At 45.2% G+C, this 19,774-nt stretch overlaps 2 protein-coding genes across 2 annotated transcripts; one reads left to right on the top strand and one right to left on the bottom strand.

Annotated features, from left to right (window-relative positions):
* Positions 1–11,775: 11,775 nt before the first annotated feature.
* CTRU02_205915 (ammonium transporter) lies at positions 11,776–13,427 on the bottom strand (the record flags this gene model as incomplete). Its single annotated transcript, XM_036722989.1, has 3 exons — positions 11,776–12,311; positions 12,363–13,286; positions 13,358–13,427. The coding sequence occupies 3 exons, from the start codon at positions 13,425–13,427 to the stop codon at positions 11,776–11,778; spliced, it is 1,530 nt and encodes a 509-aa protein (XP_036585287.1).
* Positions 13,428–17,778: 4,351 nt separating this feature from the next.
* Positions 17,779–19,362, top strand: CTRU02_205914 (uncharacterized protein; the record flags this gene model as incomplete). Its single annotated transcript, XM_070204634.1, has 2 exons — positions 17,779–18,604; positions 18,638–19,362. The coding sequence occupies 2 exons, from the start codon at positions 17,779–17,781 to the stop codon at positions 19,360–19,362; spliced, it is 1,551 nt and encodes a 516-aa protein (XP_070061738.1).
* Between the last annotated feature and the right edge of the window lie 412 nt (positions 19,363–19,774).

Here is a 19,774-nt window from a genome sequence, read left to right as displayed (position 1 = left end):
TATTTGGCTGCCATGGGAGAGAAAGGCGGCACCAAAAGCCGAGGATTTTTTTTAGACGGCTTCTTAACTATAAACCGCACGGATACCGAGCTTAGTTGATGTTTAAGTTTGAAATTGAGAGTCGGTAGAAAGAAAACAGGACTCAAAGATCCATAGAGGGCTCTACTCTGTTTTAAATTGCTCCTCAGCTAGCATATGAAATGCCTTCCGCAATGGAGCTATCATTTTCGTGATAAACGTGATTGGGGGCGTTAGCCTGAACTCCGAACATAGAAAAAGATGCTTCAAAAATCCAGATAAGTATGGGATGCTTGCCCTTACTAGGGTAAGGTGTGTTAACTGATGCGTTGGTTGTAGTTTATGTATTAGGTGGATAGATTTTTTGTATATCGAGAGTAAATCATAAGTTAACTGCAGGGACGTAAGTGTAGGGTTCACAGGGGGTGAAACGGAATTCCGTTCGTCAATAACAAATAACAGTAAATTGGTTCTAATCGATAGTTCATGATAGTTGAAAGTAGTGTTGTTGACTAGAAGGTGGGGATATCCCCCCTTGGCCTGTCACGTGGGTCTGGGAGGCTTGGGCCTCTCAGCCTGGCGGGCGTATGGCTGGAAGTGCTACACGACTCCGTATTCCAACTATCGCAACACTGGAAACTCTCTTTTTATAGTGTTGAAGCGGTTGGAATACGTTATCCCTATATAGTTCCGTCTCCTCGTTAATTCGGCCTCCTATCCCTACTTTCTCCCGTAGTTACGGTCTTGTTACCTATCCCTCTATACGTATCGTTATCGTATTGCTATCAACGAATCTCTCGAGGGCTCGATTTGGTTTGCTCTTCGTAAGGGCATTAGCAGGGTTGTCTTCGCTATTAATCTAACGAATTTCTTATAGTTCTCGTCTTTCGTACGATTGTCTTAACGCTATAATATCGATTATAAGTCGCTTTTCTTTAGTAGTACCTAGCTTTATAAGACACTCGTATAGCAAATAAGAATTAGTATAGACAACTATCTAAATTGTTAGTAGGTTAAGGTAGTTAGTAATTATCGCTAGGGTTATAGCAAAAGCGTAGGCTATATCGACGCTAGCAACTATCCCGTAGATCTCTAACGCTAATACGCTATAAGTAACTTATTTACTTTTTATAAAGCTATAATAAACGAGGTTATTATAAATCGTAAATTCTCCGTTATTACTATTAGAGGAAGTATCGTTAGCTAGGATAATTAGAAACCTTAATTAGGAAGAAAGGTCGTAGTTATTAGCAAACGACTTATTAACGAAAACGAATAGCTTAGCTATTATAAGGTCGAGTAGGATAAACGTTATTCCTCGGTTAGGCGATTCTATTTACTATCGAATCCGTTGATTTAGTACTTTTATCGCTTCTAGCAAGGGGTCTTAGTATTAGGCAGTAGTAGATAAATCGAAATAAGCCTTAGGTTAGCAAATTAACGCGATATACGCCTTTCTAGCGCGTTGTTCGATATATTACTATTTTAAGTTAGGTTTAGTAGTCTTAATATATCGTAACTTCTTAGCTTATCCTTTTTGCTTTAAATTAATCGAATTATTAGTTAACAGCATGATTATCCCTTTATTAAATTAGAAGGGTTTGTTAATTATAAGGATATTCTTCGCTTTTGCTATAAAAGCTGCTTTTTCTAACTATTCGTCTTCTAATTATAAGAACGCCTTGTCTAACAAACCGAAGGTATCGTCGGTTTACATACCGATATAGCTAAAGTATAGATTTTCGGTAGATAAGATTAATAGGCATAGATCGTACGAAGAAGTAACTATCTAGAGATTCTCTCTATAATGCTTATAATACGTTGCCTACTAGTAGGTTCTAGCTTCTACGATTCCGTATAAAGGCTTTATAACCTTTATAATAGTCCTTTTTAAGTACTAGTGTTAGAAGTATAAGTATATTATACTTCTATTTTACTTATTTATCCTATTTAGTCTTATCTAAGACTTAGTAGGACTTACAAAAGTAACTAGCTAAGAATGGCTGCTTGCTAGTTTAAACATATGATATTCAGATCCCTATGGAATACTCTCTTTAACCTTATCTAAAAGTCTATTTAGTTAAAGAAGATTCTAGTCTGATTTATAAGCTGCTTTATAAGCTAGTTGACGTATATACTTACGTATACTAAACCTAGCTTATAGCTTCCTATATTAGCTATTATAGGCGACGTTATACTACTATATAACTAGCCTAATTCTCTCCCTTAGCTAGCTATTAGTTCCTCAACCAACTCAGCTTCAATATAAGCCTATACATTCTTTACTATTAAAGCCCTACTTCATAAGTACAAGTTCCCTTACTCTAATACCCTGTTATAAGGATATCGTACTATCTACGAGATTCCTACCTACCGTTCCAACAACTAGTCTTGAATTTGCTTCGGTAGGTAAGCGAGAATAGTATGATTAAGCCTTATAGAAGATTAAACATAAGCTTATATAATATCTTAAAGCTATAGTTATTTCCCTTCTCGTAGGAGTAATAAGGTAATTAATAGAATTAGCCGTTAACTTGCCTACTAAATCGTTAGTAATTAGGTTAATATAGCCTTCTTACTATCGTTAGCATAACCTTATATTATAAGTCTCGATTTCTCGTAGAGTTTAGTTATTTTACCCTTGACTTTGTTAACGATACGAGATTAGAAGATTTATACGTTCTAATACCTTTTCTTATTAAACTAAGTAAATTTAAATACTCTTCTAGCGATAAGGCTGTTAATCTCTTATTTAGTTAACTATTCAAACGGTTTGCCTAGTATAGTAATAATACCTTCTCGTCGTAGTTTGATTACTAATTCTTCGTCTACTTACTCCTTAATCGATAGGAATATTTATTAATAATCCGGATTATCGTTAAATTCCTTTATAAAGTAAGCGATTAGTAGTAGTCTCTTCCGGGGTCTACCTAGGCGTCTTCTTAGTAGCTCCGGTGCCTCTTGCGGTTCGTCCGGTTTACTACCTCTACCGGCGACGATAATTTCGTCGTATACTACTTCCTACTATAGTATCTTAGCTTCGGGTTCTTCTTCTTCTAGCGCGGCAATGGAATTAAGTAGTTAATTAAGATCTTCGTAGTATAGTTTAACTATAGTAGACTAGAAGGTCTTTAGACTATATAGCGTATCGATAGTATAGGTTTTGCTATTTATAGCTACTAAAGTAAACAGTCTGGTCTAGCCTTTCTTTTCGCGCTATACTCATACTTACGACCGTAGTAGTAAATTAATAATTAGCTTTATATCAAGGCTATTACGGGTAGCGATAGCTTCTACTACCTGTCGCCTTGCGTAAAGTTTATATACTTCGCTTATCGCCTTCTTAATCGCTTTCGCCTGCCTTATAACTTCGGGAGATAGTAGCAAATCGTTAGTAATTCGTAAGTATAAGCCAAATACTAAGAGTATTAGTACTATTCCGTTCGGGCTAGTAGTATCGTTAACTGCTTTGACTACTATTTAAAGTACTGATTCTAGCGTAATTGTTAAGTCTTTTATTTTGATGATTTCGTATGCCTTCCTTAGAGGTATATAGTATCGTTTAACTTTCTTAATACTATTATAGGCTTCTATAGGAATTTCCTTGATTTTAATTACTATTCTTCTCGCCGCGTTTCGGAATTTTGTTAAGTAGAAGTTTATTCTAGCATTAGTAACTAGCTAGTCTAGGGGTCCTTAATATATATCTATCTAGCAGAGGCGTAGGGCTTCCTAAGTAGCTTTCGTAGAAATATCCTTAAGGAACCGGGTAGCGTTAAACGCTATAGCGGTATCGACGACGTAGAAGACTAGTCTATTACCTTCAAGGTATATTACGTCGGTAATAACTTTGTAGTTAAATTCGTAATCGTCTTATAACGTAAATTTAAACCGTGATAGCGTTAGTATATGCATTTAGTATCGATAGTAGACTTTCGATAGTTGCTTAATTACCGTAATTTCAACTAGGTAGCTAGCCTTCTAAAGCACCTTATGTAATCGTTAAATAGATAGGTATCCGAAGCGACGGTAAACCTATTGCAATTTAGCATCTATAAAGTAGTTCTAGGCAAGTAGTTTCTCCTTATCGAGTAATAACTATAGGTAGCCTTATTTACGAATAATAGATACGACCTTATTTCCTTAGATAAAGGTATTCGTAACGTTATTAAAGTAGACCTTTAATCGGTCTATATCTCCTAGGCATATAAGGAAGGGAGTATTAGTCTTAATAATATAAAATTTAACGCTTCTAAACAGCGTTAGCACTTTAGTAGTCCTTATAGACTTTAGTAGTATCTTATCGCCGAATTTTACTATAACGCCGCTAGCCGCCTTAGTATTTAACGTAATTCCTTTATAAATTTGTTATAAGGCTATAAATTATAGGTAGCTAGCGGTTAAGAATCCTGCTACGCCCGAGTCGGGCATGATCCCTTGGAAGTTCTAGGCAGAGTAGCGTCTCTCGAGTATAAATTGCGAAGGTAGCTCTTTCGGTTCTAGTTAGTTGCGGAAGAAGTCTTCTTTCGTAATAGCATAGCGGGTTGACTAGTCTGCTAGGATCGTAGCGATCTTATTGCTATTAATTGCTATTATAGTAAAATAGGCGGTAACTTAGAATTGACTATCGCTACTAGTCTCTTCCTCTTCGTTACCTTTACTAGTTTATTTAGTTACGTAGTAGTATTGCTAGGGGTCTTCGGCAGTAGGTTATAAGTCTAACCTATCGAAACCCTTATATTAGACGAGAAATTAGCTATATGCTAGAAGTAATATATCCTAAGCATATTAGGTAGTTTTAAACTTCTCGTATGCTTTTCGTCTCTCTTCTATAGTATATTTAGTTAACTAGCAGTTAGGTTTTCTATATACGTAGTACTTCTTAGGCGTTAGTAGTAATAAGGGTTTGTCATAGCTTCTTCCTCGTAATAATCGACTTCGTAATAAATAACTATATCGTAAATAACGCCTTCGACCGTTGAAAGTTTTATCGGTTTAGTACTGCTTTAGTAGGTTAGCTACTATGTTAAATTATTATTAGTTAAGACGGGTAGCTATCTCGATCGACAAGATTAATTAGCTACGAAGTCCCTCGTACGTCTTAGCCGGTATAAATAACGCTATTATATACTCTAGAATATCTCTATAAGCGTATAAAAGTTAGGTATAGAGGGATCGGTCATTATGATCTTGTTATAGCAAACTAGGCTGAATCTTGCTTAATTTATTATATAGTATGTTAAAATACTCCGATTTAGTCTTTCTAGGGTTATCGCGAATGATTTAGGGAAGAGTAGTTATATTCTACTACGTAACGTACGCTTATTACCTTTCCTTAGTCTCGAAGTATGATTTTAATTAGTTAATTATAGTCTCGAAGTTAGGCTGTAGGTTGATTACTTTAATCGAGGCGTAGAAGTAGGTTTTAGCTATTCCTTTCAGTATTAGGGGAAGTACCTTGTTATATTAAGAGGTATAAATTCCTAGCATTCTATAGTAATCTACGAATACTAGTATCTTCTTTTCGAGTATATCGTATATATCGCCGCTATATTTTATATCGTCGGGGTATAGTTTTGCGAATTCTGTTAATTGCTTTCCGATACGGTCTATTAACTTGTATAGTTAGAAGTCTATTAACAGAGAGACCGTAGGATATAGCGGTCGGTAAGGTAGTTACTACTATTATTATTCTTATAGAGGAGGTAGCTATAGGGTTGGTTCGACTCTTCCTCCTATACTATTAGCTATTATTACCAGTCTCGTAATCTCTTCGTAGAATTTAAGGTCTTTTATCAAAGCCTTTAGGTTACGATATCTCTTAACGCCTTGTTCGAGTTCTTAGGGTAACTAGTAGTAGAATTCTTCCTTTTTAAAGGCTAATACTACGTTTTTCGAGATTTTCTTACTATCTATTTCGACATAGACGCCGTTACCAATTAAATAGTCTTTAAAGAATCGTAGGATTAGGGGAGGTACGTTCTAAAAGTCTTCTTCTAACTAGTCGGCAAAATCGGGAGAAACTTCGTTCTATAGCTCGAGGCTTATAAGATTCCTCTTCTTATAAGTCTTAAGTAGGAAACCTATATAGAAACCTAGTTACTATAGGCTAGCGTTTATAAAGTCGATTGCCTAGTTACTTTATACTACTAGATCGATTATACTTTCGATTCTCTATAGGATAGTGTTAGAAGTATAAGTATATTATACTTCTATTTTACTTATTTATCCTATTTAGTCTTATCTAAGACTTAGTAGGACTTACAAAAGTAACTAGCTAAGAATGGCTGCTTGCTAGTTTAAACATATGACATTCAGATCCCTATGGAATACTCTCTTTAACCTTATCTAAAAGTCTATTTAGTTAAAGAAGATTCTAGTCTGATTTATAAGCTGCTTTATAAGCTAGTTGACGTATATACTTACGTATACTAAACCTAGCTTATAGCTTCCTATATTAGCTATTATAGGCGACGTTATATTACTATATAACTAGCCTAATTCTCTCCCTTAGCTAGCTATTAGTTCCTCAACCAACTCAGCTTCAATATAAGCCTATACATTCTTTACTATTAAAGCCCTACTTCATAAGTACAAGTTCCCTTACTCTAATACCCTGTTATAAGGATATCGTACTATCTACGAGATTCCTACCTACCGTTCCAACAGATAGGGACTATTAATTAGCTTTTAGCAGTAACGCTGCTCGCAGGCGATCCTTCTCGTAAATTTCGCTCTATTCGTAGATTCTCTCGTAAATCTCTCTTTCTCGCTTCAGGCTTCGCTCCTTACTGTTAGGAAGTTTAGAATCTAGCAGACAGTTAGCCTTATAACGCTTATAACTACGTACGTTTCTCCTAAGCCGTAGCCTCGGAGGCGTATATATATAGCTATATAGGCGGATTACTATTAGTAGTCTCCGCTTGCCTTTCGGCGTGTTCTTCTTCTAGTAAAGAGGTCTCTTATAGCAGGCGCCTCGCGGTTAGCACCTTATCTAGGGATTTATTAAGAAACTAGCAAGCGCTTCGTAATTAGTACCGCGCGTGGGGGATAGTTATAGTTAGGGAAGTTGTTATCCCTTATGGGATTCGTAAATCTTCGCCTTTATAGCGTGAAGAGGTTAGAAGACCGTCGATTCGGTAAGTCTCTTCTTCTAGTAATTAAAAACGCGTAATAGAACGCTCTTGCTAGCGATAATTAGCTACGATTAACCTTATCCCGCCTAGGGTAAGCATAGCAGTCCCTAGGTTACTCGAATAATCGGATTGCTAGTAGATTCGAGGAAAAGAAGCTTTCTTCTACTAGTTTCCGTAGATCCTAGTTACTCTCGCTTCTTCTCTCGTTAGCACGAAATCCCTACTTTTACCTAGGCTTAGGTATCCAGTTCAAGAAGTCGTCTCTTCTAGTGTTGACCTTGCTAATCTGCGGTTTATCCGTAGCAGAGTAGTAATTATGAAGTTAACTAAATTAATAGCAACTATAAGGTTTACTACTGATCAGTATAAGGTTCATAGGGGGTAAAACGGAATTCCGTTCGTCAATAATAAATAACAGTAAATTAGTTCTAATCGATAGTTCATAATAGTTAAAAGTAGTGTTGTTAACTAGAAGGTAGGGATATCCCCCCTTGGCCTGTCACGTAGGTCTGGGAGGCTTGGGCCTCTCAGCCTGGCGGGCGTGTGGCTGGAAGTGCCACACGACTCCGTATTCCAACTATCGCAACAGTAAGGAACAGTCACGTTGCTTAAACCTACATTGTTACCCCTAAACCCATCCTCGTACTATTGCAACAGTCCAATGACTATACGAAGTAGTCATACCCAGTAAGTTATCCGTGATAGCTGACAATTAATTGAATGCAGCCCTTTTTAAGTTTTTCTTTTGAAAAGGATAATTCACAAGGTGAGGAACTTGGAAACCAAACAGGTCTATTTAAGATTGATTTTTAGGCCATTCGTTTGTATACGTGGAATAGCGAAACAGAACGTGAAATTTCCTACGCAATGCCTCTCAATCTTCATGATTTGAGCTAAAATGACGAAGGGAACATGAGGCGCACCAAGTCTGTGGTTCGCCATTAAACATGTCAAGATAGAAAGTTGTAGTTCGCTAGATAGAACGCCTTCAAGTTCCTTGTTTTCCACCCCCACTCGCGTATACAATTCAAGTAAAGCCATTGCACCGTTCTCATGTTATCTATATTATGTAAGTAAGGCGCTGCCAAGTGTGGGCTCGTCATCAATAAGACGAGCGACCTACAATTCCCTTGTGCATTGCTACCATTGACCTTATAGCAATCAGGAGCTCCCAACGCATGATTGATTCTTCGTCGGGTGTCAGGCTGAACAAAGTCATCGTGATCAACATTGCAAACGCACTGAAGAACATAGAAAGCATTCGACTTGTTCGAGCCATTGTCATTTGTCGCTCGTAATATAAGTACGAAAGACAAGGTAAGTTTTGGCGATGTACAAAGGCACCCATTAACAGGCGCACTGTGGACTTATTTACTATTGTTTCTGGCATAACTACGGTCACCAGAGACCTTCCGAACGGTTATAATCGGTATAAATTTGGTCAACACAACTATATGCCAGTGGTTGAAGCCCAAATTGGCTTCTGGATGGGGTATAACTCTGAGCCCAACTGCTGATGACCATGACGCTAGGTGCACATGAGCCAGAGAGTGTGTTCTCACAACCTGCGGAACAGCTATAGCAACTCTACGAAATTTTTATTCTCGATCAATTCTTTTACCAAAGAATCCAACGTTGAGGGTACTTGTGGGCTGAATACATCGGGCCAAGAACCCAGGTGTATTGCTTCGCTATGCCGGGGAAAGCCACAGCCGAGGACCCTTGCTCCCAGGCTAATCGTGCATCGTGGCGCAGAACAGCGACAACCAGAACAACTGAACTGCGGTCAAGGAAAAACAGTAATAAAAAATGAAAAAAGACGACGTCGTCATATCAGTCAATCGAAGAAACAAACTAAGGGTTCATCTAATCTCTTTTTTTTCCTCGGGCCGTTGGGGGAGGAAGATCGATCTCGGCACGGGAGCAAGCCCGATTTGTCGCCCTGTGCCAGCCAAGACCTCGCCAGCCCCTCCTCTGAGAGGAAACAGTTACGCGATATTTACATGATGAAAACCCTCAACAAGCCCAGCCGAGCACGTCAATCGCAAATACACCCACGTTTCCCGTCCCGCAGCATCGGGAACGGCAACGCCCTGTTCCACAATTAGCGATTTGAGGCTCTAGCTTTCTTTGACGACAGTTCGTTCGCTCGGGGGTGTGGTTCGCGATATGTTTTTGTGTATGGGTGGTGCGGAGTGCTTTAAAGCAACGACAATCACCTCTTGCCCGAGTCAATTCGTTCGTTATCTTATCTTTGCTTGACGCCCCCGCCCGCCCAGACGGTGCATGCGCCACACACACACACTCTCTCTCACTCACTCATACTCTCTCTCACACAAACACACACACACACAACACCATTTGCGCCCGCAACGCAGTCCCCAGAACCCACCTCTTGCGCCCGCAAGATCCAGACGCCCGGGTCCTCTGGGACCTGTTCTCTCAAGCCGTCTGCTATCTTCAAGTCAGGAACGCTTCTGTTTGGTGCGCGACGAGAGAAAGAGAAAAGATACACAACAAGGGGCGAACCGTCCCGAAATCTGGGGAAGAGATCGCGATTCTTTCTTAGCCTGGCCTTGTCTTGCAGCTTTGACAGCCGGAGCCGCATTGCCAAAACGACGACATTCACGATGCGCACTATTTTGACCTCATTCGCATCGTAGCAATTCCCCTCCGTACAGAGTTTCGCCAAGACGTTGCCCCCATGGCATAACAGCTGACAATTTCCCACTTGGCGCTCCTCCCCTCTATCCTCCTACTTCCCTTTCCCATTGCCACACACTCTGTGCCCCGTCTCGCTTCTCGCTCTCTTTTCCCGACTTCTCCCACTTCTTTCACAACCGAGGAAGTACAGGGAAAAAAAAAAAAAAAGAGATAAGATATGCCCCCCAAAGTCTCTCAGTGCGACCCCCGTGCCGTCCCACTCAAGATAATCCTCCCGTTTGCCCCTTGCACGCCTTTTTCATGTCATTGACGCCCAAGACCCATAAAGTCTTTTTTTTCCCCCTGTGGTCGCCGACGGCGTGACAAAGTGGGCACATAAAATTGTCGAATCTCAGGCGGGGGTGGCAGCCAGTCAGAGCCAGATTCCTTATCTCTGCGACTTCGGTGCGGGTGGGTGGGGATGTTGGGTGGCTGACAGGGTTACCAGGGCAAGACCACACACCAGTTCGACCTTAACGTATGTGTCGCTCATTAACGACTAGGGGGGGCTTTCTCAGGGTGGCAGCCCAAAGGTAAAAACCCGGGATGCCAGATCGACTAGGGATAAACCCCATGCCGTCAATTGATTATCACCCTGGTTTACTCAACTGCAACGTGCTGCAGCGGCATGACACGGTCTTGAGTACGTCCGAACGGAGATACTTACACCAGCTCGCTCAAGGTGCGAGGGATTGTGGGCTCCCTCTCGCAAAATCGCTGTTTAACCTGAACAAATTGATGGATGGGCCGGCAACCCCGCGGAACATCCCTCAGACTCGTCCAGATACGGTAAGAATGTTGTAAAGTGAAGGAGAAGCAGGTTTCGCCAAGTAAACAACATGCGAGCTCTAAACACAAAGCGCACTGATAGTTGGTATTATTTCCTCGTATCACCCTCCAACTTCCCCCCTTCTTCTCTTACAGCAGGCAGGGGTGAGTTTGGCCGTCGTCCGGCCTCGTTAAAGGATAGAAACCCCTGGTCGGCTTTTTTACCCACGCCGACTTGGCCGAAAGTGACGTTGGCTGAAATGTGCCAACCAGCCAAGAATAGCTGGATGAAGTTTATTGAATGAAAGAAAATGGAAAAAGAGAAAAAAAAAAAAAAAAACGAGGCGGGAAAAGCATGTCTTGAAACCAGGTCTCGTCCGGGGAACGTTAGCACAGACTCCCGGTAGGGAAACTCTCATCTCTCGAGTCGTGCGCAGAAAGCATACAGGCGGACAAGTAAAAAGTCAGTCAAATATCTCATCAAGTACAATCTTAATTTGAAAGGACACAGCACAGCCCACTTGTGCCGATGATGAGCCAACTTGGGAGAGTAGGAACAGGGTCGGGCGGCCGGTCTGATGTTCAAACCGGGTTTGCGAACGAATCAAGAGTACAGATGACGGAAATAAAGCTCGTGCCAAGCGGACGGCAGCGTTTCGATACTTTCAAGTCCTCCCACCGACTTGTGACACCGCAAGAATCCGCCAAGACACCCAGGTGCGCTGTTTCTTTTTCCCTTCTCGTTATTTTTTCTTTCCCCCTTGTGTGCTCCTGCCTTTCCGGGCGTGGTGAAGGATGAAACATTGAGTGGCACTGAAAGTCGTGATCGGCGCATCGCAGCATCGGAGCCTTTCAGCTAGAATCGTTCTCACTGAAGTAAATTTGGACTTGTCATCCTTGTACCAATCTTTTCAAGACTAATAATTATTCAAGGTATTCAAATAGATTGCTTGCAGCGTACTATTTATCATGGGTATTAATACAAACGAATACTTGTGCTCGCTTCGCATTTCGCGGGATATCCTTCCATCAAAAACGTCAAAACCCAGTAGATAAAATCCAGCCTGTAGAAACGCCTCGCCTTGACGCACACATACGTCGAAATCAACGGTATCTAGAACTTTAAATGTAATAATTTGCCAAAACCCTCTCATAGGGAAGGAGCCTTTTCACTCCTGGGCTCGCCTTCGGGTGTGACAGGCTTGGGCTCATCAGAGCCACTGCTTCCGCCGTTGTTGGCCATGTTCTGGTGCTCTTCAATGCCGTGTTGAGGGATGAACTTGCCCTCTCCGGCGGGCTCGGCCTGGTGAGGGGTCCAAGCAAGGAAGTCGCGGCGGACCTCAACGTAGTCGTAAGAGAATTCACCGTGCTGGTCGTCGTCCATACCAAGCAGTTCAGCTTCTTCAGAAGCACGGAGCTTGAGGCCTGGAATCATGTCGATGGCCTTCGCGATAAGGGCGGACATGACGAAAGTGTAGGCGCAGCAGGCAACGATGTAGGCGATTTGAATGTACATGAGCTTCCAGTTGCCATCGACCCATCCGCCAGTAACACCGACGTTGACGCCATCAAGACCAATGATCGAGCCCGAAGCGAAGAAAGCGTTGAAGATGAGGCCGACGATACCACCGATGCCGTGCTCAGCGAAAACATCGAGGGAGTCGTCGATCTTGAGGAGGAACTTGACTGTAAGGATGGTTAGCAAGTTTAGATTCGATAGAGCGCGATCACACTTACTCTTGGTGCCAAAGTTGCATGCGACACCAGCGACAACACCCAGGATGATGGAGGCCCAGGGGGTGATGACGCCGGAAGCGGGCGTAGCAGCGACCAAACCGGAGATAGTACCGGAGCACCAGCCGACAAGCGACCACTTCTTGGCCAGACGGAAATCAAGCAGGCACCAGGTCATGGCGGCGAACATGGCAGTCAGGCAAGAGTTCCAACAAGCCATGGCAGCGCGAAGGTTAGCACCGAAAGCGGAGCCACCGTTGAAGCCCAACCAGCCGAACCACAGAAGAATAGTGCCGAGGGTGATGAGAGAGATGTTGTGGGGACGGAAGTTGAGCATCATCTTCTCGTTGCGACGACCGAGGACCCAAGAGTACGCCAGTGCCGACATACCGGAGCCGATCTCGACGGGGCCACCGCCAGCGTAATCGAGGACACCGTACTTGAAAGCCCAACCGTTGGCGTTCCATGCCCAGCAGGCGACGGGGCTGTAAACGAGGGTGGCCCAGAAGAAGATGAAGACCATGCAGGGAATGACTCGGCCTCGCTCAGCAGTGGCACCAGCGGTAAGGGCGGCGGTAACGGCGCAGAACATCATTTGGTAGAAAGAGTAGAGGAGGGCAGGAACGAGAGGCGAGCCTTGAGAAGGGGTAGCGAGGAGCTTCATCAGTCCGAAGTGTCGAAGATCGCCGATGAAACCGTTGGTGGCAGTTTCGCTGAAGGCCAACGAGTAGCCCCAGAAATACCACTGGAAGACGACGACGGAGAAACTCATCATTACCACCCATAATTGGGACAGAGCCGACTTTCTGCGGGCCAGACCGGAGTAGAGGAAGGCGATGCCAGGAATCATGAGCAGGACCATGGCGGCGGAGACGAGAATGTACGATTGGTCGCCGGACTGGTACCATTGGTTAAGGTTCTCCGTGGCTGTTGAGAACTATTAGCATCACCGCGGCGAGATTGAGCAACCAGAATCTCCAGCAGGTAAGAGAACATACTGGAGTCACCACCAAAGTCGGCATTGGTGCCATTGAACTCCGTAGGAGCTCCTGTGTGACTGTAAGACATGGCGGACAGTCGTGTGTGGAAGTATCGGGTGAGGAGGCGATGTGTTCACAGAATGTTGAGATGATGAAAGAGAAGTGTGAGGTAGGGTCAAGGAGTAATGAGTTTTATTATCTGAAGAGCAAGCTGACCCGTTGGACAGAGCTGGGGAAGGGGTTAGCGGCCAGGGTAGGTCGAGTACAAGAATGAGACGAATTGTCTGGGTAAAGGGATCAAAGAGGAAGACGTTTGCGGTCGGGGAGGGACGGGCAGGATCATATATGAAAATACACTGCGGAGAGACGACTGGGCCCTGGGCGTGGTTGCGGCAGAATCAACATGGAGTGCTGCGGTGATCCCTGGCCTGGGGGGCTTGACTGCTTGCTCGGGACAGCGGAGCTAGTGTGGGCAATCCGCATACGGAGGAGGCGTTGTGGGATGGTAATCATGGTGACTGACAGGTTCTTGTGAGTGAGCGGGCGATAAGAGACACAGACCAACAGTAAAGATAGACATGTGAGTGGACGATTCAACGCGGGTAGAGATAAGTGGAGGTAACAGAAAGAGTGTAAGAGCAAAAAAGAGCCGTCTATCCCAACCTGGTACAGACCAAAACCAGCAAGACCCAGCCGCTTGGGGTGTCCTGGTAAAGTCTGGCCAAGAAAACGCCCCTGGGTGTCGGTACGTACCCACTCTTGTCTTGCACCTATCGCGCCCCACGCTTTCTTTGGCTGGAGCTCATGTCACTGTCATTCGCATTAGTCTGCAAAAGATACGTACCTGTTCGTCCATGAATGAAGGCTACGTAGCGACTTGACGAAGTCGATGGTACGGGCTCACACATAACAACAGAAACTCCTCTTGTCTTCCGTCTGTTCCCCAGAATTCGATAAGGCTTGACATCATTGCCCGCTCCAGTAAGAACGGCTTACTGCCGGTGCTTTACCTTTTCAGAGAATCTGAATGGGGCTGCGACTATGCTGGGGGTGCTGTGCGTTTTCCGGGGCGGTAATTAGGTTTGTGTGCATTGATTCGTTCTCGCCGAGTGAGACTTGGGGGGGACGAGCTTGCTGGTGATAGATCTTGCTCATCAACCATTAATTAATTTCAGTTGTCCGTTTTCCCGTATCAGTTCCGGCGTGACCTGGTCCTGTCCCTGCACTGGCTTCAACGTGGTGCCTTTAATCTTTTGCTCGGCGAGGGCGCGGGCTTTTTCTTCAACCCTTCTCTCATGCTTCCATTTGTCGGTCAGGTCTACCTCACTTGGACGATTAGAACACTGGTAAAACAGCAACTATCACCAAGCACGACCTGGCGAAATGCTTCTCCCGCACCTCCTCTAAGACATAGAACACACCTCGATAAACCTCTTGCTTACATCGTTGCGATATTGCCACTGTGACGCAGCATTCGCCGACACCAGCGGCGACCAGAATACAAGCTGCCAAGTCGAGCCAGCGAAACTATCGACACAGCTTCAACCCTGGCGATTAACTGGGGTTTCTTTTTCTCCGTATCCTGTCCGTTGGGGGGCCTCCCTCCAACAGAGACGTCCAAGATTAGATGCCCTTCTTGATCAATGATGAATAAAAGGTGATGATCGATGAAAAGAGAGCCACAGATAAGAGATACGGCAGGCGCAGCGCGAAGCGGGACCTGTAAGTGGTGGATAGTAATTGGGCTGAATCAACGAAATACCTTTGGTCCACTCAGGGCTCATCGTTTGACTTGTGGCTGTTTAGTCAGGCATTTCCGCCGCAGCATCTCAAATGCTTTTCCAGCCTTTGAAAAGGAGGCCCAGAGTGCAGCCCAGCCCCTGCACGGCCCAGCAGTCCGGCAATCAGTGGACCCACCAGACCACACTCCACTGATGCGGACGGGACAAGACTTCAAGACGTGGGACTCGCCTGGGATCCCCCAATCCATTTTCTTCTTCTTCAGTGGAATCGCCAAATACGGCAATCCTCTTCACGACAAATCCCCCCTCCTCCACCCCCAAAGACCCCCATTCTCATCTAGCAGCGACCCTGTCTTGACCTTATCATAAGGCGTGTCTTCTTTGCTTTTCAATTGTGGCATTTGTCGGTAAGCTGCCATGCCAGAGAGTCCATTACTGGATGACAGACTATCGATTTGAGGGGTGTCTCCTGCTCTTGGCTCCTTGTGTGCGAAGCTGAAGTCGAGGTGGCATGCAGATGCATAGTTGGCGACCCAATTGGTGACCTCTGCTCTCCACCGCTGAGAATTATCCTTGATGCCCAGCATGCGCCTCGCCTATCTTCAGCTGTATCGGAGCTAATGACTGGAGGACTTTGATCCTGCGTTCCTGACGAGACTTCTCCTTTATGCTGGTCTGAATTGATAAGCTTAGCTGGATCAGACACCACCACTGCTTCCGTGGATACTGTTACTAGGGCCAAACAGTCGTGGTTGTTCCATCTTTGACCTACCAGTGTAACACAATCCACGGCATTCGGCAAGTGACTAAAACGGGAGCTCACAAATCCTAACATTTCGCGCTCTTAAAGCAAACGGGCTACAACAGTTGGCAAAAAAAAGAAGAATTCCCACTTCAATGGTGAAGTCGTGGCCAATTTTCTGAATCGACCACTATATTCGCTCCGTCACCGGCAGTCTGGCCTAGCTCCGTTTTCGGCACGTGTTAAGGGAAAAGTCGGGATGTTGCCCCATCGCGTTCATCCGGAGACGTACATCTGCTGTGGGGGGATAGGAGATTTCTTAGTCGTGCACCTGGAAATCGGTTGCTAACACAACAATGTCAAAATGCGAGGACCAGTGTCGATGGCAAAGCAAACCCTTGGAAGCGCCCAGGCTTGGCTCCCTCCATCTACAGCTGAGGCGGTGCCGCAGCCCCCGATTAACGGTTCGCATCAACTAGAATCCCACTCAGGCGCTCATTCCTTCTTGGGTTTGCTTTTGATATCATGCAATTAGTCCCTGCCTGCGTCAATATCTGGTATCCTTGAGACTGTCAAACTAGTAGACTGTCGAGTCTCGGAGACTTGTTGACAATATTTGAATGTTCAGCAGCTCTCAAACCCAGATGCGCGGAACGATGACTATACGTTCTGTGTCCATCTTTCGCCACTTTCCACCACTACCGATTTACCCGATGGAAAAACTTGGGCAACGTGCCAAGATCAACAAAAGCCTTGCCCTGTGGTCAAGCTCTGAAGTGACTATCATTGGAACCACATGATGGCTAGAAAGCCCACGAATGATGGTGATGAGTGACGACACCACACCCCTAAACTTGAGCATTCCCACTGACCACCACCTTCACGAAAAAGGGTCAAGCTGCGCATGCATCATTTCATCTCAGAGATAAAGGGCGTGAGAGTTACACAGATGGAGCCCGTTAAGATGCACTTCCCCGTATTTCTACCATGCTCCCTCATCCTAATGCTGCACCCCAGCTTTGCTCCTTCCTACCGGCCCTTACCTGAGACTGGTCTCATTGGTTTCCAATGTCGCTGCTGTTCGAGAATCTCACCATCGCCTAGTCCGGACGACGTCCGTCGTCCGTCCAATTTGAAACCTTGCAAGTGGAATCACGACCTAGAGTTGGGGGGCAACTCAGAATGACGTCCTGGGCAGCAATAGATAACATGGGAGGTTCTTTCCTGGGACAAGTTCCATCCTGCTCCTGGCTCTTAGACATGTGCTAAACCTTAGCCTTATCAGTGACCAAATAAACCAATCACAACCCCGGTTACTTTGTCAGAACGAAATGTCAGCCTGCCCCTTTGTGCAGGCTCCACATCAGGCGATGCGCTCCTATTCCGGGAGAACACTGCCCCACATTGCGGCGCCGCTCGGACCGGCATGTCCGTGGACTCTCCCTTTATCCTTCTGGAACAGTTCGACTGAAATAGACCTGTAGTGTATCCCTTCAAGTCCGGTAAGGCGCAATTTTCAGGAGACTGCCGTTTTTCTGCCCCACGTAACGGGCGTTTGGCCGGGTGGCCGGGTGGCCGGCCGGCGGCTACACGAGCTCCGTATTCTGATAACTGCAACAGCACCCCTACAAGCCGTACCATACCCTTAGGAATTAGTTACACAGGCAAAATACAAACAAGTACACTTCGTAAGGCATTGCCAACGACTTCAAGCATCTTTACTAGCGGAAGGTTTACTTTTGAAAAGAATCCCCCCGCATATATGGGGTAGCTACCCACGTAACCCGGTAAGCCTTGCCTCAGCCATGGTAAGAACTTGTGTAAGTTTTCGAGGCATCTGGCTATTTACAAAGTTTATATACTATTCTTCATATAAGTCCCAATTCTCTCCTCCATATATCTATGATTCTATTCTTCATACAATTCACCACCTCACTCGTTTATCTAGGTCAGAGATGTATAACACCAATACCTCCTGGCTTCGTCTGCCCCCTGAGATACGGCACGAGGTGCTTCGTATTCTGCCAGGTCTTGGAAGTGATTGCAGCCTACTTGCCACCGTTTCGCTAGAGTGGCAGTCTGTCATTGAGTCCCTCAATTTTGCTAAGATCAGCCTGACGCTACCACGCCTCTTTAACCCTGACACTAAAGCTATTCTCTTCCGCAAGAGAAGTCTTATCCGCTACATATGGTTTCGTGTGGAACTGCAACAGTGCAACTGTGGACTGTGTGCACCAGAAAACCGAGACGATTGGGGGTTGAAAGATGCTGATAACAGATTGATCGTGGAGGCTTTTCAGAGTTTGTTCTTAACGCTTAGCACATGGGAGCCTCGTGGTGATTTGGTTCTCGACATTAGCGTTTACTCGCCAAGCGATAGACGCCACTGGTTTAAGTATCTCAGCTTCCACCCAGATACCCAACTTGGCGATTGTTTATCGCTACAGCGCAGCAGACATGAGCAAGAGGTTCTTATTGACGACCCAGCTCATGGCTGGGCTGCCGGGCGGCAAATAGTTGCTCCCAACTTAAACGCTATCTATAAGGTATTTGACGAAATCATGGGCGAGGGACCATTCGAGGCCGAGGAACTGGAGATGCAGTGGTGGCAAACACTACCACTCGTCCCCGCCATTACGGTTGTGCTCCTCCGTCAGCAAACTCGCCGGCGTTGGAAGCCCGTTGCCCTCGCGAACATGCTCACACGCTTCCCTAATCTGGCGGAGCTTTGCTACGAGCCATGGAGAGAGTGGACTGAAATAGTCCGACAAACCGATAAACGTAAGTGTTGTTTTTAGCTGGCTCTACGACTTGTCAGTCAGCTGACGAATACCGATCTCGATATAGGCAACCAGACACTGATTGAACTGCTTCCTGAGACTAAACTACTAAAGCTAACGATTTTCGAAAATTCCAACCAGACATACGCGGAAAAACATGTTGAGTGTCCCGCCATCAGGGTGCCAACTCCTGCCGTGAGCCACGAACTTGCAAGAGCCAGTCTGCAGCTCGCGACGCTGTCAGGCTCATTCATGGTTGACGCTAGCTACTTCTTCCAGGCGTGCAAAGACTCGTGGGAGTGGGGAAATCTCACGCGTTTAGCACTAACATCGAGGGTACTCACCGACGGTGCGAATGTTGCCGACGTCAACGATATGCTGCGAGACGCTGCGGCTGCTGCACTGAAGATGCCAAAGCTTGAGACGCTGGAACTTTGGAACGGTAGAAAAGGCGTGGCAATGCTTTTCCGTTACCAGAAGTCCCGAGATAAGCAATCTGCTATCATCACGGTACGGGGCACATTCGAGCTTGCTCTGGAGTCTACAGTCACGCAAGCTTGGGACGCGGTCGCACTCCGGCATCGCCACGGTAGCGTTTTCGTTCAAAGCTTCTTGATAGATCCAGGTAATATCCGATGCCATGGCGATGCAATATGTCAGCTGCGACTCTCAACGGAAGTAATCAGACCTGTCTCGCTACAACAGATCCTCGAAGAGCATGAACTTCGGATGGGGCTGAAAAAAGGGACAAGTTCGTAAAAAGCGGCGAATCCTAGAATCACAACCACTACCTACGCCGCGCGAACATGAACAATATTACCCACGGATCTCCAACGCATTATGAATCTTGCTGGTGTGGTACAACATGCAGAATAACCTGTCTTTAATCGCAGTGATGGTATCGGGCATGTTCGCAAAAGCAGACGTTCCGATTCGAGATGTGAAAATTACCATAAACATCAATGGGAGCCTGGGGTTAGACGATATGGTTGTTGGATGATGTAACGCATGGGGCACTAGGGGTAGTCAGGAGCGTGCAACGAGTCGTGGCCGAATTGGGGACAGTAATGACCGACAAGCCTGTGATAACGATGGCATCGCAGCGCCTTTTCTATTTGAAAAGCCCTATAGAATTAAGGCCATCGCGAGAAACATGTCAAGTCCGCTCGAC

This window comes from Colletotrichum truncatum (genome assembly GCF_014235925.2).
Source record: "Colletotrichum truncatum strain CMES1059 chromosome Unknown Contig_0003, whole genome shotgun sequence".
NCBI classification, from domain to species: domain Eukaryota; kingdom Fungi; phylum Ascomycota; class Sordariomycetes; order Glomerellales; family Glomerellaceae; genus Colletotrichum; species Colletotrichum truncatum.
The sequence above is the reverse complement of the archived record's forward strand: the minus strand, read 5'-3'. Positions and strand labels throughout refer to the sequence as shown.